This window comes from Callorhinchus milii, unplaced genomic scaffold (assembly GCF_018977255.1).
Source record: "Callorhinchus milii isolate IMCB2004 unplaced genomic scaffold, IMCB_Cmil_1.0 Scaffold8, whole genome shotgun sequence".
In the NCBI taxonomy this organism is placed as follows: domain Eukaryota; kingdom Metazoa; phylum Chordata; class Chondrichthyes; order Chimaeriformes; family Callorhinchidae; genus Callorhinchus; species Callorhinchus milii.
The window spans coordinates 17790439-17814717 of NW_024704749.1; the positions used below are offsets into that span (position 1 = coordinate 17790439).

The 24279-nt window shown below is 42.1% G+C and overlaps 2 protein-coding genes across 8 annotated transcripts in view; both read left to right on the plus strand.

Annotated features, from left to right (window-relative positions):
* The first annotated feature begins 935 nt into the window (after positions 1-935).
* Positions 936-13016, plus strand: gle1 (GLE1 RNA export mediator). The gene is made up of 16 exons (XM_007900243.2): positions 936-1099; positions 1488-1691; positions 1783-1896; positions 2451-2599; positions 2855-2915; positions 3298-3552; positions 4063-4279; positions 4803-4915; positions 5084-5153; positions 5685-5827; positions 6600-6790; positions 6982-7111; positions 8680-8784; positions 9794-9876; positions 10127-10190; positions 10966-13016. The coding sequence occupies exons 1-16, from the start codon at positions 1001-1003 to the stop codon at positions 11032-11034; spliced, it is 2067 nt and encodes a 688-aa protein (XP_007898434.2). The 5' UTR covers positions 936-1000; the 3' UTR covers positions 11035-13016.
* A 2722-nt stretch (positions 13017-15738) lies between these two features.
* The window catches only part of sptan1 (spectrin alpha, non-erythrocytic 1), a 47612-nt gene continuing 39071 nt past the window's right edge, over positions 15739-24279 (plus strand). For 6 of the 7 annotated variants that reach the window (XM_007900240.2, XM_007900235.2, XM_007900236.2 and 3 more), the window contains exons 1-2: positions 19974-20021; positions 24194-24270. In XM_007900240.2, the coding sequence (XP_007898431.1) occupies positions 19989-20021; positions 24194-24270 (110 nt within the window). In that variant the 5' untranslated portion in view covers positions 19974-19988. Of the gene's footprint in view, positions 15811-19973; positions 20022-24193; positions 24271-24279 lie in introns of those variants that run through there. The other variant, XM_007900237.2, reaches the window with a different exon arrangement.

Below are 24279 nucleotides of genomic sequence, written 5' to 3' on the forward strand. Positions count from 1 at the left end.
GGGACATTGCTGTGCGCCATTGGCTGCTGCGTTCGCCCACAAATATACAGTCAACTCACTTTACAGTGTGTTCTGTGAAGCGCTTTGGGACGTCCTCCCGACGTGAAAAGCGCTATATCAAATGCAAGGATTATTATTATTATTAAGATTGATGCCCTGATGCGAAGGGTCGTTGTTATTATTATTATTTTTATTGTTTTTATTTGTTGTTATAGCAGAAGAATCACAATGAGCTGGAGCTGAGCATTGTGTCTGAGATTCCCCATTAACACCCCCCATCACCCCGAGCATTTGTGAGTCTGGACCACTTTTTGCCCGGTTTCTATGGCGACCACAGAGCCTGTGTGGGGGTGGGGGGGGTGTGGGCGGGGCTTTTTTTGCGCTTGACCCGGAAACGGAAGTGTTGGGAGCGGACGGTTGTTGACGAGGATTGGCGTCAGGCGGGAGTTTCGCTTCCTCTGTCCCCCTCAGCCCCTCACCTCCTCCTCCTCCTCACCTCCTCCTCCATCCCCTCAGCCCCTCACCTCCTCCTCCATCTCCCTCAGCCCCTCACCTCCTCCCCTTCCATCTCCCTCAGCCCCTCACCTCCTCCTCCGTCTCCCTCACCTCCTCCCCTTCCATCTCCCTCAGCCCCTCACCTCCTCTTCCATCTCCCTCAGCCCCTCACCTCCTCCTCCGTCTCCCTCACCTCCTCCTCTTCCATCTCCCTCAGCCCCTCACCTCCTCTTCCATCTCCCTCAGCCCCTCACCTCCTCTTCCATCTCCCTCAGCCCCTCACCTCCTCCTCCGTCTCCCTCACCTCCTCCTCTTCCATCTCCCTCAGCCCCTCACCTCCTCTTCCATCTCCCTCAGCCCCTCACCTCCTCCTCTTCCATCTCCCTCAGCCCCTCACCTCCTCCTCCATCTCCCTCAGCCCCTCACCTCCTCCCCTTCCATCTCCCTCAGCCCCTCACCTCCTCCTCCTCCTCCTCTGGACCCCTCAGTCAGTCTTTGTGGAGAGATGCCGGCCGAGGACAAGCGATGGGAGACCCTGGAGGCGCTGAGGAACTCGAGCAAAGGGCGACTGCAGTACGACAGGAAGTGGCTGGAAGAAGGAAACGTGAGTTGTTTTGGAGAGAGAGAGAGAGAAGATACAGTAAACTTAGCAACAGTCCCACCCACCATTACACTACCCACACATTCAAATAATGAAAACACTGGTTTATTTAGACCTTGGGAGTGTTGTGTGGGACAGGACGTGGAGGTAAAAGACGGAGAGAAAGAGGCTTGAAGATGTCGATTGTGTGGGATGGGGGTGGGGTGGTAGAAGAGGTCTTGAGACATGGGTCATGGATGGGGTAGGAAAAGTGTTGGAGATATGCATCATGGGGTGGGAAGAGATCAGTATTTCCCAAACACGTGTGAAATTGTATTGCTTTTAGCTGCTTTTCTCCTACAGAAATTGTACAGTAGGGCAGGGGCTTTTATTTTACTCTTCTCTTTCTCAGGATGTACTGGAACAATGCAGATCCTCACCCAAACTCTCCATGGCCTCAGCATGGGTCCTCGATCACTTCCCTCTACAGGGCTCCACCTCTTCAGACAGTTCAACACCTCTGATCTATGGCCTCGCTCCTGATGATAAGCTGCCAGAGGCACAGATTCCTTCTCCTGTCCCCAGCACAGAAGAGGAAGTTGATGTTGAGGCAAAGGTTTGTTTGTTTATTCACAATTCTTGTACCCATTATGTAGAGCTTTGTACTGTTGTTTCTCTCAACCTGTTCCTTTTTAATCTGTTTCCAGGAAGCGATACAGGAGTTAAATCCAGAACCTGCCCTCATGCTGTCTTCACCCAAAGCCACTAAGATCGAAGGTTATGTTAAAATTTACGAGGAGGTCCACAGAATCCGGGGAAAGGTCAGATATGAACATAAATATTACTTATGGTTTGGGAGTGTACAATAAAACTCGCATCTGCATCAATTGTATAATTCCCTAAGTCGTACATCTGCCCATGTCCCGTTGGAATTTCCTATTATTTATAAGTTTCACACGTCATACCTTGCATAAGTCATATAAAATGTATGGTCCCAACTTTTACGAATTATGTGAGGTTATTGTAGTAAACTGCAAATATGCGTATAGGTTTAGTACTGGGCTTCTATGTTATTGTATAATATATAATATATACATATGCACACACTCACGCACAGTGAATTCACTTTACACTATACTCTGACGCGCTTTGAGACGTCCCGAAGATGTGATAAGGAGCTATATCAAATGCAAGGATTATTATTACTAAGTGGAGATAGAAAGAGAACATTGGAAGAGTAGCAGTAACACTTATGTAGTATTCTTACTCTGTCAAAATTCTGATTTACACCTTTTAATGAAATGCCAACAAAAGAATCCAATCTTGATATTGCCCAATAGATTGAATAATGCTGATATTTGGATTTCTTTGCTAGGCTGAGCTGAAGCATCGGCAGGAATTGCAGCAGGAAACCGTCCAGGGATTCTCCAACATAGCAGCTGAACAGAAGAAACGATTCGAAGAATCGCTAGAACTCAGACGACGGCAAGAGTTTGAGGCAATGCGGGACATGATGGAGAAGGGGTGGGCAGTGTGTTTGTGTGGGTGCTCTGGGCTGCTACCCTCTGTGAGGGGTGTTATGTGAGGGGTGCTATGCAAATTCAAGTTGTTGTTTGTGTTTGTGTATGAATCGATTATTTATTTGGATGTACAGAGGTCTTAAAATTGCTGGCACGTTGTGTACAATTAAAATTTTTATGGACTCACCATGTGAGCCTTCATGTGTGGAAAATAAGACCGAAAGTAGAGTGTGATATTCTTTTTTAAATTCTGCTTTAGGTCCCTTGAAGCTCAAGGGCGTCAGGAAAAGCTAAAGGAAGAACATAGACGCAGGGCTAAGGTATGTGACAAGAAAGTGTAGTGGTTAGTGCGCTTGCCTCACAAGCAAGAGAACACTGGTTCGATTCCCAGGCAGGGCAAACCCTTAAGCAAGTTTCCTTACTCCACCCGCCTCTGTTTACCTAGCAGTAAGTAGGAAACCAGTTGTTAGTTGATTCACAGATCGCTTTCCAGGGGTAATAATCCCTCAAAAAAAAGTTTGTTATTCAATCCACGACTGTTTGTGGGACACTGCTGTGCGCAATTGGCTGCCGCATTTCGCCCACAAATATACAGTCAATTCACTTTACAATATATTCTGTGAAGCGCTTTGAGACGTCTCAACAGCGTGATAAGGCGCCATATCATATGTAAGGATTATTATTATTATTTGTTTGATTCAGAATCTGAACCTGAAACTCCGGGAAGCTGAGCAGCAGCGGCAGCGACAGGAGGAGCTGGAACGTCAGAGGCAGGCAGAGGGCCGTGAGCGACTCCGACGTCTCAACGCCATCCAAGAGGAGGTGCTGCAGCTCAACATGCAGATCGAACCGAACTCCAAACACAAAGAACTGGTGGGGTTGGATCTGTCTGTGTACACTAACCGTGGCAATCAGCTTTGCAGTCTTGTGTCAGGAATTATTAAACCAACATCAGAGGTTTGTATAGTGCGGCCCGACCGACCCTCGACATTGACTGCCAGTGTATTCTGGTGCATTAATCGATGCTTGACCTTTGGGACATCCCTGTAAATAGAGAAGAGTAATTTACATTGCATTTCCAATTTGATTTATTTACCCCCATTTTACAGTGTGACAAGGAATATGGAGCAAAAGTGGGTAAATGGAGTTGAGGTACACATCAGTCATGATGCAATAGAGTGGCAGAGCGGGCTCGTGGGTCTGAGTCGCCTACTCCTATGCTTCCTGCTCCCAATTGTAAACCAACTGGAGTGCCTTTAGCAGGGGGGTAAATGAATAATTCTTGATATTCTTGCAATTTGATGATTGTCAAAACAAAGAAGTGTGTTTGCTAATGGAGCTCAAAAGAAGAATGAGGGGAAAAAATTTAAGAATAGCGGTGAATTCTGCTTAATGTTGGACTAAGTGAGTTGTACAGGTAGACCATTGTTGCCTAATGGACCTAATGGTAGCCTGGGCACCCTGCAGGGTGGATTGCCAGTTCAGGAGGACATGCTGAACGCAGAGCGAGCCCTGCAGCAAATGCGAGATCTGATTGCCGCGATGCTTCACCAAATTGCTGCCGCCTTAGCGGAAAAGAAAAGGCTAAAGGAAGAAGAGGAGAAAGCGCTTCAGAAAAAACAGGAAGTCCAAAAGGAAATTCCAGCACCAGCTCCTCAACAGAAGACCGGTGGTCGTAAAGAAGGTATTTATTGCATTCGTGAAACCTACCTATTGAGTAGCTACACTTTTCTTGGCACATTTTATTGCCGTTATATCACTAATTCTGGAAGAAAAGTTGCTCTGCCAATGCAGTGACATTGAGTCAGGAAGGCCGCTGAACTTTATATAGTACTATAGGCGTTTAAACCAGGAGGACGTCATTCGGCCTGTTGTGCCTGTGCTTGCTATCTGAAAGATCTACCCATTTGTCCCATTCTTTTACCTTCTCCCATGACCTTTAATATTTCTTCTTTTCAGATATGTAGCCAATTCCCTCTTAAAATCGATTCTGCCTTGACCACAGTTCTGCATTGGGCATTCCACGTCTTAGTAATCCTCTGTACAAAAATTTAAAAAAATAATTCTCACATCTCTCTTTGGTCTAATTTTCCCCTTAAATCTATGTAAATAGGGTGATGTTCCAAATCTCAGCTGTACTACTGCATTAACCAGCAAGCAAAGAGTTTCAGATGAATCTGTTTTCATGCCCTTTGTTTCAATGGCAGGGCTACAAATGAGGGCAGATGTCGGCACTTTACAGTGGTATCAGCAATTGCAGGATATATGTGACCAATGTGCAGCATCGATTGATGATTTCAACAGCAGCAAGGACATTAGGGTAAAGTTTCAATAATGTTTTGTATCTTCTGCCCCCTCTTTGCCTCCTGGCTGTTTTTTTCAGCCGAATAGCCGATTAGCATGACTATTCCAGATATTACTGCAAACCTCTTTTATCAATTAGTAGTTGTTGACTTGGGTAACAGAATATACGTGTTACCATTTCCAGGTCAAAAAAATCAAGATGGAACTTCAGAAAACTGCAACAATTCCTGTTGGCCAGATCTCCTCCATTTCAGGTGAGTGCAGCATAACTGATGACAGCTTATCTTCTCTATAGTCCATTTATACACTCTACACTCCATCCCACGCAGTCCCATCTGATTGACACTGTTGGGAGTAGAGAAGAGAGTTTCTCCTGGTATCCCGGCTGCTAATCCTCCAGATAAAATCAGTCATTCCCTTCGTGGCTGTTTGTGGGACGCTCCTGTGTGCAAATTAGCTGCCTGCAAACACACAGTCGCAACACTTTTCAGTGAATCCTGTGAAGTGCTTTGAAGCGTCCTCCCAACTTCAAAGGCGCTATATCAAATGCAAGGGTTATTAATTACTATTCCCATTTTTGTTCCCTGGCACTTTCCCGCTCTCCGCATAGCTTAATACCCCTTCTTCATAAGTATCTTTCTATTCCCTTTTTAAGGAACACACACTACAGTCCACAGCTGGGCTCAGTTAAAGGATACACTGATATGCAATTGTTACATTTTATGATTCATAAACTGTAAATTGATCTAGAAATAATTACAATCATTTTCCTATTGCTTTTGCAGGGTATCACCTCCGTGAAATCTTCGATAAAATTAATAACCTGCTCTTAGGCAAGCAAACCCTATCTGGTGGGAAGATGGTCTCAGTCACACAGCACCCACAAGGCCTGGACTTTGTCTGCTACAAATTGGCAGAAAAATTTGTGGTGAGAAAACAACAAATTACATTTATAAAGCGCCTTTCACGTCGGGGAGGACGGCCCAAGGCGCTCACACAGTGTGAGCTAAAGGACAAATTAAAAACACCGACAAATATGTACTATACTATGTAAGGGCATAGCTGGAGTACAATCTCAATGTTATTCAATACTTTTTTTTAAAAAAGATGAAAGCAGAGAGATCCAGCAAGGCCTACATCGATTGACTGCGGGACACTGATTTGAGCGTCTGAGCTCCTGTTAAACAGCAACTGGGCTAATTGCTGGATCACTGTCAGAATCCATCACCGTGTCTGGCACATCTGACTTACTCCACTTCCTATACTTACAAAAATATCTCTTAATCGACTTCTCCCAGTTGATTCCTCCATTGCCCTTTGTCCTGGGAAATGTGATGTACCTAACAGGCAGCCCCCTTGTGGAGAAAGATCTAAGTCATAGAATCCCTGAATTTTATAATCCCTGACAGAGAGCTCAGTCTCACTTGACTTTTTCCTATATCTTTTTTATATGTCCTACAACTCTGTGACATGTTTAACTCCAGGATCAAGGTACTGACAGGACTTTACGGGGATATATCAAACGCAAGGATTATTATTATTATTATATCTTAAGTCGCTGACAATTTTGCTACCTGATTAAGGTGTTGTAAGGCTTTATGTCTAAAATCTAATCCATCTGCGATTAAGAGCCAAAGCACAGTGAGGTGTGTTCTGGTCTCACGCGATTTACTTCTCTAATGGCAATTCTTCACTTGCAGAAACAAGGGGAGGAGGAGGTAGCGTCTCACTACGAGGCTGCCTTTCCCATAGCGGTCGTGGCTTCTGGGATCTGGGAGTTGCATCCAAAGTTTGGCGACCTTTTCTTGGCTCACTTGCACCGAAAATGCCCTTATGCGGTTCCATTTTTCCCTGGGTGGAAGGAGGGATTACCAAAAGAAGAGTATCAGAGGTACAGCTTCCTAATTGGTGATTGTTGTCAGAATTGTACGTTCTATATTCTGTGTCAGCTGGCTCAGTTGTAGCATTGCTGCTATTAAAGCTTGGGGTAAGAGGTTTTATTTCTAGGATTAAAATGTTCATTTTGCAATTAAGCTTCAGCCTATTATTGTTTGTAGTAGTATTATTATGGTTTCCCTGTAGGTTACTGGGCTATCGAGTCCTGGATAACGGTGTTGAGCAACAGGACAACTTTTTGAAACGGATGTCAGGGATGGTCCGCCTGTATGCCGCCATCATACAGATGAGGTGGCCTTATGGATCAAAACAAGGGGTATGTACAAATGTTCGTAGAGAATCTGCTTTGCCTCGGCATTAGGTCACCAAAATTCTGCCTCATCCTTTTTTGAATAACAAGCTACTGCTCCATTTTGCAGTGACCAAGATCAATCCAAAAAAAATTTGATTTCAATCCACGACCGTTTGTGGGACGCTGCTGTCGCAATCGGCTGCTGCGTTTCTCCCACAATCAATTCACTTTACCGTATATTCTGTGAAGCGCATTGAAACGTCTCAACGACGCGATAAGGCGCTATATCAAATGCAAGGATTATTATTATTGTTACGTTGCAGTTACGCACCACTTTCTGTGAGTAGCACTGACTGGATCCCATGGCTCCAGCAAAATGTACTATTTTAAACCTCTTTAATTTGGAGACATTAAAAATTCCAATTCTCTGGTGTGTAACATTCTGGTTCAATGGGCTACATTGTGATTAATTTAAATTGGGTTCTGCAAACATTACATTTTAATATCTCAACCGTAGGGGGTTTAAAAAGCACAATTTGCCTGTGCTTTGAGTTCCACTGATTTCAACAAAGAAAAATTGGAGCAATTGAGATTCAAAGACCGTAAATTCGATGTTGCAATATTCGGTTTTGTGTTTAAAATGGAGACATTTTTCTGAAACAAAATGGATCTGATTTTCGATGGGGATTGAATTTCTGCCTTAATCTAAATCGGTACAATGGTAGGTGAGACTGTTGAAGTTACTAAAGTATAAATGATGGAGTGTTTGGTATGTCAGTACTGTTCCATGATGAAGGTATTCAATAGGAGCCTGGGGTGAGCTTGTCACTGACTTTCTTCTTATAGGGTAAATGTTGCATTTGACTGTAGGTAGCACAGCTGAGTCTAGGAACTCCCAGTGTGGAGAACCCATGTCCTTCAGCTTTGAGGCACATAACATTACAATGTGTGCATGTGTGTCTGTGTGTGTGGTGTATGTGTAATGATTAATCTGTGTGCTTGCTACAGAAGAAATCGCTTGTTTTGAAAGCCTGTCAAGAGTTCAGTCAAGTGTCAACAGATAATTAAAAAGAAACTTGAATGTTGTAAATTGTATTGCGATAGCCTTGCATAATATGTACGGTTTGATGTGTAAGTGGATTGAATGTTGTGCATAACTGCAGTATTTATGTGCTATTTATGGTCCTCACCTACAAAGCTCTCAATGGTTTTGCCCCACCCTATCTCTGTGATCTCCTAACCCCCTACCAACCCGCCCGCTCCCTCTGCTCAGCTGGCTCCAGCCTGCTCCATATCGACTGACCCACCCCATCCACCTTTGGCAGGAGAGCCTTCTACCACTCTGCCCCCAACCTCTGGAACTCCATCCCCCAATCACTCCGCCTCGCCCCCTCCTTAGCCTCCTTCAAGACCTGCCTCAAAACCCTCCTCTTCGACCATGCATTGGTCACCCCGCTTCCCCTCCCCTCCCTTCTCCCCCTGATCCTAGCTCGGGTCTGAAATGCTGTACATTGTCCAGCGCCTTGGGACATCCTCCCAAAATGAAAGGCGCTATACAAGTGTAATCTTGTTGTTGTTATTAATTTGCACAGGTGCATCCTCATGGACTGAATCATGGTTGGCGCTGGCTGGCTCAGATGTTAAACATGGAACCATTGGCTGACATTACAGCAACCCTACTCTTTGACTTCTTAGAGGTATAACGTTGTTCACATCACAGTGAAACATTCTCTGTTACTTGCACTTTACCTGACAGATATTTAGCATACATGTGTCATGTACGACAATGATGTGTGGCTGTTGATTTGGGCTCGTTTATACTCTGGCTGATCAGTAGATTGCATTCAGTAGAATGTGCTTTGATGTACCAATGTTATTGTGGGGCGTGGGGGGACATGGAGGAATGGAACAATGGAACGTGGATTGGTCATTCTTGCCATTGCTTGTGGGACCTAGTTGGCTGCCATCTTTGCCTACAGATGTACACTCCCTGCACAGCATGAATTCCCTGTGATGGACTTTGAGACAATTCAACGTTATAGGTGCAGTATCAAGTGTAAAAATAGGTTCAGTAAAATTAGATTCTGTACCTCTCAACATTTGGGCTCATCCAACAATAATTCCATCTTTCAGATGAGACATTAAACCTAGATCCCACCTGCCTGTTCAGGTGGATGTTAAAGATCTCATGGCACTATTTGAAAAGAGAAGGGAGTTTCCCCGGTGTCCTGGCCAACAATCCCCCTAAACACAAATTGCTCACTGACTCCATTGTTGTGTGCTGCTGACTGCCACGTTTCGGCTAAAAAATACAGTCAGTCCACTACAGTATATCCTATAAAGTGTTTTGAAATGTCTCAACAAGGTGATAAGGTGCTATATCAAATGCAAGGATCATTAAGGAATTATTATTCTGTTTTTGCAAGTATTATTTGTATTATAAATAATCTCATGACAACCTAATAAGACGATGGTATCATCAGCCACCGAATTCAAGGTATTATACATTAAAGTGATATCCACAAGGGATCACTATGAAATGTTTACTGTAGGCCTGGAAAGCAGTGGATTAAACATATTGTCTTAGTACAGTGGGTTTGATGCTCCTAATAAAGGGAATTGCTTTCTCAAGCCTCGTATGTTATCCTGAGATGTTCTGAAGGGGGTTGATTCCGTGGTCTAACCTCTTGGTTGCTTTCCCTCCAGGTCTGTGGCTATGCCTTGATGAAACAATATCAGATGCAGTTCTGGAAGAAAATTCACCTGATCAAGGATCATTACTTCTCTAGGTATTGAGCTAGCAAAGAATGAGTTTATAGTCTAGACATATTTTATTTATGTCTCAGCAAATGTCCCCATTTGAATTGTTTTCAACCATATTCTTAGGAGAGGAGAAAGTAATATGCTATACAGTACTTTTGCAATAATATGACAGTGAGTTCCCTGCAGTGTGTGCCTCACAGCAGTTGTTTTGTGTGCAGGCAGAAACGTATTGATGCAATAGTTTCACTTTACTTTTAATGATTTGTTTTCTTCCAGGATTGAATCCGTTACAGGGTCTGGACAGATTGGAGCTGTAATCAGGTTGCGCCAGTTCCTGGAGGTAAGCCATGTTGCCACTTGTGTGACTTATTAATATTATTATTAATTCTTGCACATCCCACGGCAGGGGAGATTAAACATGATGAATCCAATTCCCAACGCGAGTGTTAGTCGCGTGCACAAAGCTGCTCTCCTGATTCCAATCAATCTTTCCAAAATAATTCACCCTTATGAAGAATGAGGTGTATTTCTGCCACTGGCTTTTGAGATACACTTTGATGCAATTTATATATCTGATGCTAAGTGTTCCACATTGTCAGGCTAAAACAATAAGTGACCTGTGAGATGGCCCTCAAACCTCGCTCTTCTCCCCTACCCTTACCTTCTTGGGTTTCCACTCCATCTCTGGACTTCAAGACATTCTCATCTGTGAAAGGCACTTTGTAAGTGCAGATTGGTATTGCTTTAATACTGCAGAAACTTGTTCCTCCCCCATCAGCCTTTACTTACACCACGGTTCAATGGTCTTTGAGAGGGGGGGTGGAGAAGGACAGAAGTTCTAAACTAACTTCCATCTATTTAAAGTTATATTAATAACTGGACCTTATTTAATTTGTGTATTTGTTATATTGGAGAACCAGCACAGTCACGGTAGTCTGAATGGGCTCTGGGATGCTACCCTGCATGAAGGGCACTATATAAATGCAAGTTGTTGTTGTTGAATGGCCTCCATTTGTGCTGTAAATTTCTTTGATTCTATGAATAAGATTTGTACTGGGAACAATGCCATCCTTGGAATTCTTGTTGACTTCTCTCGGTTTTCCTTTGCATTGCAGAAGTGCCTGGATCGCCGAGAAATTCCTTTACCAAAGGGTTACTTGCAGCCCTCGTTCTGGAGAACATGAGCAAACGAACGCATTAGATTGAACAGGGCTAGGAAATGGGAGCTGCTGCTTCATTTCCTATTGACATTAAGAATAATGTTTTAAGTGTTGGGAACGTTGGATTCATGGAAGACGTCGAAGGCTTGTTTGTTTTTAGCTGTGGTGATTGCCAATTTTAAGCTTCATGCTGTTCCAGTCTTTTTTTGTCTTAAGGTTCAGCACTGGCTGTGTCAGCACGTTATTTTAAATGGTAAGAGCCCGAAGATGAACCTCATCTATTTATTGTAAACTGGGTCAATTTTGCTGTATATCTATTTTTGTGCAAATCAGTTTGTAAACTCTAATGTAACCGCATTTAAATATTGGGCTGGGAAAGAGGCCAGATGCTGTACTGGCCAGAACTTAGTCTTTAGATTTGCCTCAATACAAAAGGTGCACAGCGTAAAATGAATGCACTCAGAAAAACATATATAAATTATTGTAGCCCAGTATTGCTTATGCTGTACCAGGCTATCTCTTATTTCTTACGCAAAAGTAAACCAATTAACTGTATTTTTTTAAGGACGTTTTGAACAAAGATTGTGCAGGTTATATGGAACTGATCATGTGAAAGTGTGCGATATCCATGGACTCATTATGTGACGGTGTCTCCATATGACACTGGTAATTGGGATCCCCATTTTACATTCAGTACTGAGAGCTATAGGTGGCTATTTGTTTTTCCGAGGCGTTTTTTGAAATTAAACGTGCACTTTGTGTGACTTTGTACCCTGAGTTCGACACAGGTGTAAAAACAAATGCTGTACTCATGACTGGAATATGTGTTATTGTCATTTTAAAGTTGTCAAAAGCCATCAAATGAATTTGCTGCAGTATTTGATGTGCTTTGAGTTGTCTATTGGTGGGGGGGTGGAAGGAGATGTTAATTGAACAATAAGAATAAGGTGCTGGAACACAAGCATTTGTAAGGGAAAGGTAAGTTAACGTGTCGGGTGTGACCTTAAAAGCTAACCTAATTTATGAAATGTTCAATTCTCAACTAGTTGTAATCTCACTTGGCCGACAAAGGAATGTAGCATTTAATAGTGGAATTTATTAACTTTCTCTGAAGAAGGAAATCTAGGGCGCATGTTTCCTCATCTGTGAAGTTTAAGCCTGGTGGTGTGCGCGAATAATGGGATTTCCCCATGATAAGTGCATGCTAGCAAGATTTATACATCAGGGTAGCTTCAACCCCTAGTGTATTGTACCTACTTTCCTTAATGACCTTTAATTTTGTACCTGTTACTGCATATTGGTCTGTTTTGTTTATATATGTGTGTGTTTTATATATTGTATAAGGTTTATATATTATATATATAAAATACATATATCATTGCAGTTTGTTAACTTTGCAGTGATGGGTAAGGAACTTGACTTTCAGAAAATAGAAGTTTGGGGTCAATATTTTTTATGGTGTGGCCCTGGCTCATACATACGTATGGTCTCTAGTTTAAGCCCTGATTGAATTTGCTTTTCTCAGCTGAAACACCAGAGGGGGCACTGCCATTGGGTCTCAAGTGCTCTTGGGGTGCAAGAGAGGAAAAGTATGTTTGTTACCTGTTGCTAATCACTGTCTGGTGACCCGTGCTAGAAAGTGTGTGGATGCAGGGTGAGAGCAGGATCGAGCTAGTTCTGCATGGATATACACACACACAGATTGACTTGCCTGCTAATACTCACTCAAGGTTCACACATGAAGAACACCCACTTGGGGGAAAGCATACGAGCGGTGCTGGCCCTCTGAATTATCCCCAGGGTGAATGGATATCATAAGAAAATATTAAGGAAACGTGGATTTAACCTATTTATCAATGCAGCATCAGGTAATGGAGATGCAATGTGGACCCCACAGAAATAGCCAGAGAACAGCTGAGTTATTTGATTCCTTTAACAGTTGTTTTTACTTGGCTGATTATGTGTTTAAAGTAATCTGTTAAATTGAATAAAATGTGTACAAAGTAGCCTGGTGCTACATGTGTAATATGTAAACTGTTTTGTTCATTTACGTCACCATTATTTACTGGGTATGGTACCAGTCTGAGTCACTGTGATAATTCCACAGAGGGGTGCAATATATCCCACAGACTTTCTTGCTCTGTACTCAGGCTGAAACCTTGGTAAAATATCAAACAATAAATAACACAATTTGAAATTAATCCTAACTGAGGATTCTTTACCTAGGCATTTTAGCTTTCTGATCTGTGTTGAAAGAAAAGACATGGAATAGTGAGATATCACAGCTTTACAGTAGATAACATGGTGCAAGAGCGATTAGTAGATTTCTTATGACACAGAAGTGCCAAATAGTAGCAGTAACAGGGGAACTGAGCTTCATTCTCACGTATTAATAGTATTACATCTATTCTTAGCTCACAAACTTACCAATTAAATAAAGATTTAAGAATTTCAAAAGGGAAGTCACAGGTTGTCACAACGGTCTAATTTGAATTGTCAACAAAAGCGGGAGGTGACCTAAAATTTTAAATATTAGTGCAAATTTTATTTTTTGGTTACCAAAACGTTAAATGCCATTTGATATAACTTTTAAAGATTCAGCAATTATATACTACAGTTCTTAAATTTTATCCAGAGGTTAGAAAGCATCAGAATAATTTGTACATACTGTATTTTTTGCATGGTGACTCAAATTCTAGATTCAGATTGAAGTCTAGTTCCGTCTTATTGTCAAACTAGATTGGTACTTGCGATCACTTGAGTTTGTTTTTCTCTGTAAAAGTGTCTCGAATCGAAAGTGATGACGAAAACGGCACAAATATGCAAACGAAGTGACCCATTTAGCTCTGCCTCATAGCCATCTACTTCTACATTGTAGATTGTTTTTAGTACTTGATCTGACTGCAAGTGACTCCAGCTTCAACCAAGCAAGTCATGTGTAAACCAGATGGTTCTGATACCAGCCTAATACTGAATGAGCAGGTAGTGGTTTAGTGAGTGTGCCCAGAGATACTATTCACTGAAATGTAGGTGAACAAGTCAGTGTCTCTGTTTCCCTCATCCCTTCCACCCAAACCAGCACAATGTCCCCATTGCACAGTTCCAAGTCTCAGCGATGTTGATTTGTGCCCATTAGTTGTCTAGGCAGGTCACTCGCTCTTTCAGCTATGAGACTGGAAAGGAAGAAAATAATTGCATGATGGGATGGAGGGATGTTGACCTTTTTTTCAAGAAAAATGTAAAGGATAATTTACGTTGCTTATGTTGAATGCATTAAAAAGTTGTGATTTTTTTTTCTATTTTAAAAAAATCTAGATTTTACTGCAAGGTTTCCAAATGTGTGTTGTGAATCCAGAGTGGGTATGAGAGAGTGGAGTGGAGGAAAAAAACAGGAAAGAATAGCTAGGGAAGCATTGATTGCTATTGATCGAGAACCACTGGGCACAAAGACTGAAGTCCTCCGATGGGAGTGTAGAAAGGAGATATTCTGAAGCACATTCCCATAAAGCTGTGGTAGACAAACCTGAAGTAAGTGAATAAATAACAGCAAGTTATTTTCATCCAAGAGGTGAGTCACTTTACTGCACATGCAGTATTTAATTCAAATTCTCTCCTGCGCTCTCCTACACTGGAAACTCCTACACTTAAGACAGTAATTGCTGACAAGATGCTGAACTACCAGGCGTGGAATAAATGCGACTGCATTTGCCAGAGGTGGTTGGCGAAAGGCCCTGTTTCTGTGCGCTGGGCAGGCTGAAAACCGGATTGGAGTGGTTCGAGTATGGAGTGGAGGGAGAGGTGTGAGTGATGTCGATTGGCAATGACTCATTCCAAAATTTTGGCCAGGAAGGAATACGTGATATGTCACCTACGTTGGCCACTCTGCTGCTTATTTGCCTAAAAATACACAGTCAATCCGTATTACAGGATATTCCGTGAAGCACTTTGCGACGTGATAAAGCGCTGTATCAAATGCAAAGATTATTATTATTGCATACATTGGAGTCAGTGGTTAGAGCACTCGCTTTGCAAGCGAGAGACCTGAGTTCAATTCCAGGCAGAGGGTGAAACCTTGGGCAAGTTTCCTTACTCCACACAGAGCCTAATAATAATCCCTCCAAAACCAAAACATTAAAATTGGTCATTATCGATCTACGACTGTTTGTGGGACATTGCTGTACGCAATTGGCTGCCGCGTTCGCCCACAAATATACAGTCAATTCACTTTACAGTGTGTTCTGTGAAGCACTTTGGGACGTCCTCCCTGACGTGAAAAGCGCTATATCAAATGCAAGGATTATTATTATTATTATTATTGCCTCCCAACGGGTAACAGAGTGGCCAGTTTAGGGTAGTGCTTCTGAAACCGCGTAAGAAGAGACCTTAAAAGGAAAAAAAAAAGATATATATATATATTTTGCAGGTTTACGTTTAAAAAAAATTTAAAAATTAGGCACAAGTCATTTTCATGCCCAGTCCACAAATAAGGACGTGTTGCCAATGGATTGCCGGAAAGTGCCGAAGCCCATGTCGGAGCTCGGCGCCGGAAAGTGCCGAAGGCTGATCGGCGCCGGAAAGTGCCGAAGCTCCCGTCGGAGCTCGGCGCCGGAAAGTGCCGAAGGCTGATCGGCGCCGGAAAGTGCCGAAGCTCCCGTCGGAGCTCGGCGCCGGAAAGTGCCGAAGCCGCCGCTCGGGTGGCTGCGGAGGGTGACATCACCGCCGACAGTCAGTGAAAAAGGTCCGGGGCGGGAGTCGAACCCGGAGAGTCTGCAGCGGAGAGCGAAGCTACTGCACCCTCTGGTAGGTGCTCACACTGAGGGAGGGGGTGAGGGAGTGTGTGAGGGGGGGGGGGGCTTGACTTACACTGTCAGACACTGTAAATTCTACGTTCAAAATCACTGCATCTTTTATATTAATCAAAAAAAAATTTTAAAAAAATTTGTGGGGGGTCGGTTTAGTTTTAATGTCCCGTTCAATTAAAAACAAACCGGGGCGGTGGGAGGGGGGATTAGGATTCGATTAGAAAGTTTTTAACGTTGTCGTCTCTTTTCAGGTTTTTTTTTCTTTCTGTTAAAGGGTTGAAGAGGTTTCCCCCCCCTCCCCCCCCTGGGGGAGGAAATGGAGGCGGGGGGGGGGGTGGGGGGGCGAGGAGAGGGGTTTGGGGTGTGGGGGGGGAGAGAGGAATAAGAAATAATAATAATGAGAGAGAGAGAAATGAAACCGTTTTTTTTAAATCTGTTTAAATTCGGGGTTTTTTTTTGGGGGGGGGGGGACGTTGACGCCCAGTTACACTGAGAGGGGGGGAGAGAGAGAGAGAGAGGGAGTGAAGGAATATAGAACTTAAACAAATAATAATGATTTGAAGGTCTTCGTTTTAAACTGTCAGTTGACAAGTGGGAGGGAAGGGAAGGGGGAGAGAAAAAAAAACCCTGAGCTTTTTTTCTCTGTGTCCCAACCGCCAGAAAGAAGTCAGGTTGTGGTCAAATAATGTGGTGGTAAAACGATGGCGAATGTCCTTTCCTTTGCACGGCGGGGGGTTGGGCTTCTCGAAATTGGCGTTCGATGCCCTTATTTATTTTGTATATATTATATATATTTCTGTCAGAGATAAGTCGGTCGGGGGGTGGGGGGGGGGGGTCCTCCTCCCTCTCCCGTTTGTTTTCGTGGTGTGTGTTGTGTGTTTTTTTTCTCTCTCACTCTCTCGACCACAACGAGCCTTAAAATGGCTGCGGGGGAGGGTTTTCCTGCGGCTCTGACCGCGACAAGGTCAGTCAGGGAGCCCCAAAACATGCACACACACACATATATATATATATCTATATATATATATGTGTGTGTACATATATATATGTGTACACACACATTAACTCTCAGCGTTTTTAGAGCATTCCTGAGAGAAAATCTTGTTGTTTTCTCTCCCCCCCCAAAAAAAAATGTTGGGCTTTTTTTGAGGGTGGGGGGTGGGTGGGGGTTGTTGAGTGGGTGGGTTGGGTTTGGGAGAGAAGGTAAGAGGAAGATGGTGGTGGCGATGCATCAGCTGAACCTTTCTTCGCTTTCCTTCTCCTCATTCCCTCCGCCCCAGTTACTCACACTTGTAACAGGAGAATTTGGGCAGATTTCTTTTTCTCTTCTCTCTCTCTCTCTCTCTCTCTGGGTGCAGGATGTGGGTGGGAGGAATGCAGCAACAACAACAGCAACAGGATTGCATTTATAGAGCGCCTTTCACGTCGGGAGGACGTCCAGAGGCGCTGGACAGTTGGGTCGGGACCCGAGCAGTGGGGGGAAATGGTCAGGGCGAGGGGAGGGAAGGGAGGGAGCGAGGAGGGGAGGGAGCGAGGAGGGGGTAGAGAGAGTCGAGTGGGGAGCAAGGAGGGGGTAGAGAGAGTCGAGTGGGGAGCGAGGAGGGGGTTGGAGAGTCGAGAGGGGAGCGAGGAGGGAGTTGGAGAGTCGAGAGGGGAGCGAGGAGGGGGTTGGAGAGTCGAGAGGGGAGCGAGGAGGGGGTTGGAGAGTCGAGAGGGGAGCGAGGAGGGGGTGGAGAGTCGAGAGGGGAGCGAGGAGGGGGTTGGAGAGTCGAGAGGGGAGCGAGGAGGGGGTTGGAGAGTCGAGAGGGGAGCGAGGAGGGGGTTGGAGAGTCGAGAGGGGAGCGAGGAGGGGGTTGGAGAGTCGAGAGGGGAGCGAGGAGGGGGTTGGAGAGTCGAGAGGGGAGCTGAAGGCACGGTTGAAGAGAAGGGTGATGCGGTATTTTGCACCAGAAGAAAATATTCCAGCAACAGCTGCTTTGCACACAGTGTTTGTGTTAGAAGCAATCATTCGTTGTGTTGAAGATGATGAGTTGCCTATGATATGAAGGTGTTGTGCTGGAAAAATCCGATCTAAATTAAAAAAAAATATTTGTTAGATTTAACATTAAACTAACGTAAATTGAGCGTAAACGTTTTTAATGGCTGACAGTCAGAATTATCAGGGGAAAGGGAGGGAGGGGGAAGTGGACAGTGAAAGGAATAATAATAATAATCCCAAACCCACCATAATCCGACCAAACAAGGATACTGAAGATGGTGAGCATTTGTAGACTGTCAATTTTCAGCAGGTTATTCAAAATATTGCAAGGTTATATGGAGGGGGGGAGAGAGCGATCGAAATAGAGATTAATGAAAGTACTTAAAAAGGCAAAATAATAGAGCAAGCCCCTTTTCCCCCCATTCCAGTATTATTGCATTGGCGCTGATCCTTGAAAGATTCTAGCGACAGTTGCACAGAGCATTAGTGTTAGAAAAAAAATCTTATTTTGTTGATTGTGATTTCTTTGCGATATTCCCTACAAATGCGTTGTGTTAGAAAATCCAATCTAAATCGCGTTTTTTCTGCTTAAATTTAATGTTAAAGCAGGTTAAAAAAAGAAGCTTTATTGTCCTTTACAAAAATTGAGAGCGATGGCAGGGTGGGGCAGCAGGTTATAAATTACAATGCAAATTGTAGGTAAATAACAATAATCATTGTGCTGAATCATAAAATCATACAGCACAGAAGGAGGTCATTCGGCCCATCGTGAATAGACAGATATTTATTCTTTATTTTATTTCCCCCCGAAATCAAATGAGCAGCTTTTAGTCCAAGGGATTGAAAAAATGCATAATCTATTCTAATGTCCTTTTCTCTCAGAATTTATGCACAAGGTAACTGATGAGATTTCATTATTCAACAAACCTCTTGAATAGCAAATATTGATAATAACTATTTGTAGGCATAATAATTTGCAGAAGTAAAGAGCATTTTTAATAAGGATCTGTTGACTCTAATGCAAATGGGTAATGCAAGACTTTGGAACACTCAATGTATTTAATCATTGCACTTTGGCTTTGTATGACATCAACTTCATTTATAAAAGCCTTGGGAAGACTTACATAACTGGAAAGAATTTGAAAAGCGTGGATACCATAAATTGCCTTGCTCTATTTAATGTGGAGCAGTGTAAAGAAAATAAAAAATGTGCAGTCTTTTTTAATATAAATGTGTTGCATACGTAATCAAGTTATTACAAGAATCGAGGAGGGGAATATTTTATACTTGAGTGGGTATATATAGTGCAATGGAGAAAAGGACACGGGAACAAATTCATATTGTCGTTTGAAGAGGATAGCACAGTCAGTAATGGTTGGAATTTATAATGAAATTGGTGTTTGAACATAGACTATAATTTGCCTTAAGTTTTTTTTATATTACAAAATACGACCACATTTAATAGGAATTGACTGTTTTGTTTTGCATGTATAATTTTTTAAGATGGAAGGGTTATTGTGGAAGGGTTTTAGAGTGTGAGTTTTTTTTGAGGAGGAATATACTTGCAGCCTAAAAGATAGTGGCTCGATGGGATTGGATAAGAGCTGTATTTTTTCAAAAAAAAGAGAAATTTATTGTGGGCTGGAAGAGAATGCTGCAGTAAACCTATTAGGTCTACTGCGCCACTGCAAAATTGGGCAGTGCCCAACAAGGTCAGGGTAACATTAGTGTTTATAACCAAACTGTCGGGAAATAATCATTCCTTTTTTTAACTGTTTTAAAGATATAAAGGCAGTTTTTTAAAAAAAATGAATGTAAGATACTTTTATAATTTATAGTTTAAACCTGAGAATAGATTAGACTAGTCACAGGAGAGCCCTGGAATCTCATTGTGAATTTTGATGCATATGAAACTAAGAACTCTTTATATGAAAAAAACTGGTTGTGATTGGAGCGCCTCATATTGTTTTTTGTCTGTAAATTATGAACAGAAAACATGCATCTGAAAACTCAGCAACTGGTGTGGAAAAACTGGAAAAATTGTATGATATTTGCAAAATGGTCTTTTACAGCACAAAGCTGAAAGCTGTCTGTATATAGATTCGATGCGTTTTGTGAAATACTATGCTCTAATTTAGTATATTGACATATGCTATAAAATAGTAACTGGTTTATTAAACAGCGAGCATCGTCCCAACATGTTGTCGTCATTCCGCAAAACCAAGTTGCAGGTAATTTGTATGTGTGATGCGTGTGCAATGCAGCCGGCTGCATTTTCGCATTGGTGTGTACTACTACTGCATTTTAATAGGAATGTTTTGGGTTGCGATCACTGTGTGATGCATGGCTGCATGTTTGACAAGGTTTGGTTTTCGTGAGCTGTGACTAATCGAGATTGTGTGGTTTGGAGCAACAATTTCATTTCTGTGCCAGCTCACAAATTGTTTTGTAAGTTGTTATCGTACTACCCTTGGAATTTAATCACACCGGTGTATCATTAGGTACTTTGTTATAGTGCTGCCCCTTTTATAGCGCGATTCTCCTGTGACCCCTCGCCCGTCACTTCCTGTGTAGTTGTAATCAGAAGGCAATGCTGCGCGGGAGGTGTCTTTGTGGCAACCCAATGAGTTGCCGGAGCACAGACATTTTTCTCACCTCAAACAAGCGCTGAGTCTTTGGTTCACAAGGATATACTGCAAAGTGAAGTGACTGTGTATCCTGTAGGCGAATGATGACTACTGAGAGGGTGAGGAGAAGAGGGTCAGGGCTTAACAACGATTTGGATAGGATAAATATGAGTTTTGCTTGTTTTTATTTGTCAGGGAAGGGGAATTTCAAGGACCCGTAGTATTTATACACCCCTCAAGATGAAATGTAGCATCATTGGTAGGATAAACTATATATTCTGTGCAAGGAATGGTCAACTAGTCTGGCATACACACTATCTCGGTTACACAATTCCCACTTGGATGAGAGTGCCTGACGAACCAGTATGAGATACCGTCTTTAGAAGAGAAATGTTTGAATATATTTATTAGGTTCGCTCCATGATTAAGACCTCACTGTTGGTGAGAGTTTTTTTCTGAAAATGTTTGACATATCTTGGCTTTCTGAGCTTTCATTTCTGGTATACTGGGTGGAACATTCTGGCAAGCAGCTGTTTTATCAGGTTGGGCCAGATTGCACTGGGAGTAGCCGATCTTTGTACGCTGCACAGTTTATTGCTGTTGCCCTGTAGGAAATGGCAGTGTGAACAAACTACATTGGAATGCAGCATTAACCTTTCTATCAGTATGTGATCTACTTTGACATTGAAGGTGGAGGGTTATGTGAACCGAACGTAGTGTTCCATATCAGCAGTAATTTAATTTTCTACTCGTCCAAATTCAGTATTGTACCAAAAGATAATTTTATTTGTATATTGGTGTGCGTAATGAGGGGTGAGGAGTGGGCATCATAATTGTGCCCATTCCTACGCTCATCTGAAATCCACATACATTTCAAGCTGGATAACTGCAGGACAGTGTGGCCAATTGTCCTGCGCAAACTACTGCTTCAGCTGAGATCAGCTAACTCAGCACAAGAGTTGAACCTGCAATTTTCTGGTCTGTACCAGATAATTGGACAAACATGTTTTGTAAATGGGAATGGTGGGAGTAACCAAACTCTTCATCTTTCATATTTGAACTAAAGCTAAATGCCGTTGTTGTGTTTTTTTATTCTGGTAGATTTATTTTGTCACATCTCCGCAGTAGCCAATGCAGTAAAATACTGCTTACATCAGCTGATTCACAGTAGAAATGCTGACTGAATGCTTTGGTACAGACGGGTTCAACACTTCAAATGAAAAAGGTTGATTACTTAAACTGCGAAAAATATAAAGCATTTTGTTTGCACTCTGCTGCTGCATAGCATAGTGTACTTAAAATAAAGAGTAACTAAGAAATATTTTAACTAGCAAATGGGCAAATAAGTAATCTTTCAAAAGATGAAGTAATGAAGTTGATACCGTGATTCGTTGGAATAAATAATAGCCTCATTTGTCTAATCCTGACAAGCAAACCTTTGGGACAATTGGAATGTATTGCTGGCTGTCTCTCCAGAATGATCTGGAATTTTCCAGTTCGTATTAGGGTTGTGTAGGAAAAATATTCTTGTTTGCTTAAGATGTGCTGAATGAGCCAACGGATGCAATAGATTGGTTGATGAAATTTGTCTCTCTTTATGGGGAATGAGAGTGGGTGAGTGCAGCTGTGTTTTTTAAAGGATGTTGTTTGAAAAGTTATGAAGAGCTATCCTTGGTCCAGTATGAATAGAATTCAGAACAGGGTGATTAATGTGATGCATTACTGTTTTTCAACTAGGCTTTGCTGTCATGAATGGATTCAGATAGAAGATTAGAAACAACAAAGAGGAGTGATTTTCTGTTGTGGTGGACACTAGATAAAAAGTGCTAGTTTGCTGAACATCTCATCCATAATAACAGTGATATATTCTGGAATGGTGATATATTCTGGAATGAGTCGAAGCTGCAAAGCTAGAGATTGTTGTCCAACTGTTTTTCACTTGAATTAGCTTTTCTTTCTACATTTGGACAATCTTGGCATCGTGGATCAAAAATTTTATTCAGAGTGTTTAAGAAAACGGTTAGGGGGTTGCCTTCAAATATGTTCCTTCAGAAATAAATGAATAATAAATTGGTCGCGCAATCCACAACTATTTGTGGGACACTGATGTGTGCAATTGGCTGCTACGTTTCGCCCATAAAATATACAGTACGTTCTGTGAAGTGCTTTGAGGTGTTCCAAAGATGTGATAAGGTGCTATATCAAATGCAAGGATTATTATAAATACTCAGACTAGCACCGTTGCCTTCTAACTGTCATTGACCACATCATATTGATGCAAGTTTGGTTTTGCTGCTTAAGTAAACAGACATAAGGTTCTGAAAACATAACCTGTTTGTCACCATTCCTGAAGACTGAAGTAAAATGTGTTTGGGATATTTGTCTTTTAGTTTTTGCTTCTAAATTAGATTTTCTTTTTCGTATAGAGACTTATAATGCTGCAGAGGAGTTTAATGATGAGTGTATTATGGCAGGCATTACATGGAGAAATGCTCATTGAAGCGCTCTGGGACTGTGTGAGGGACGTCCTCTCGACGTGAAAGGCGCTATAAAATGTAACCTTGTTGTTTTAAATGCAAGTTGTTGGAACTAAAGTTGAAACGAGAATATTAGCCTTTGTGTTATTTTTCTGGGTAAGAAGGATACAGCAGTGGAAATATAGATGTGGTGACTGGACTCTGGAGTGGACTAGAATTCAGCTGGGGAAACGTTTCACATTTTTGATTAGTGTGTGATATTGCATTAGTTCCTGATGCTTTGAATCTTACCGTGGTGAGTAGGAAAATATGGACAATTTCCAAGTCATTAGGTTACCACTGACGTCTTGCTAGATTTGCTTTTTCGTAGATGTAGATCTGGTAACTTTATGCCTTCTAATGGACCAAGTAGTTTCTTGCGCTAAAACATTGCTAACTACTCGGTTGCCAAGTTACTACCGACATCACTTCTTGTACGATGTGTGTAGGAGCGCGGCTGACGTGTATTTGTGAAGAGAGTGATGACTGCAACAGTTCTTATGATCTGTAAATTGGCTTTTGGAAGACAGATTTATAATGCTGCAAAGGAGGTTTGTGATGAACTTTTTTATGGCAAGTGTTACATGGAGAAATGCTTTTCGAACTGAGATTGAAACCAGAATGATTAGCCTTTTGTATTTTTCTGAATAAGAAATGTACAGCCGTGCAAATGTGGGTGACTGGAGTGTGGACTGAAATTCAACTGGGGAAATATTTAATATTTTGATAAGTATGTCATGTTGCATCAGTAATCAAATTTGATAAGTGTGTGATATAACATTATTCTAATTTGTAGAATTAGTATGGAAGCTCAAAGGCCACTAAGCAGTTGTATGTTGGCAGCAATATCTGGGGTGTGGTCTTGCTGCTTTGGAATGTATGGAATCTAAAGCCACCCTTCTAGGAGTTGTACTTGTATTCTGTTATGTGATTCTGAACACTTGTTTTTAATTATTACTTAAATCTGGTGAAGCAAGCAACTGTACAGAAAGGTACACACTTGGGCAGATTTAATCGTATATTTTGTATATATTGATAACGATTGCATGCTTTATTCTGCATAATTTGTGTTAATCTGAATTAGCTAAATCAAAGATTAAATGTAGGGCATATCCATTAGGATGGATTTAGTTATCCTAATGTCTAAATAAGAAACCAGTGGAAGTAAACTGTGTAGACTACGCTCTTTTTCAGTGCAAGTGATCAGTTTGCATGAAATTAAACCATTTTTGTATTTTTGACCCCGCCCGCTCTCAACAGAAAATGGATTCCTCTGGAACAAAGGTTCTAGACTCGGCAGATGACATCCATGAAAGACGTCAGCAGGTGCTGGACAGGTATGTTTT

What these genes read in the sequence shown, in the direction of transcription:
- gle1 (XM_007900243.2), top strand. Translation starts at nt 1,001, where the DNA reads ATGCCGGCCGAGGACAAGCGATGGGAGACCCTGGAGGCGCTGAGGAAC. An exon ending in AACATAGACGCAGGGCTAAG is followed by an intron (nt 2,916 to 3,297) that starts GTATGTGACAAG and finishes TGTTTGATTCAG; the next exon opens with AATCTGAACCTGAAACTCCG. An exon ending in AAGGATCATTACTTCTCTAG is followed by an intron (nt 9,877 to 10,126) that starts GTATTGAGCTAG and finishes GTTTTCTTCCAG; the next exon opens with GATTGAATCCGTTACAGGGT.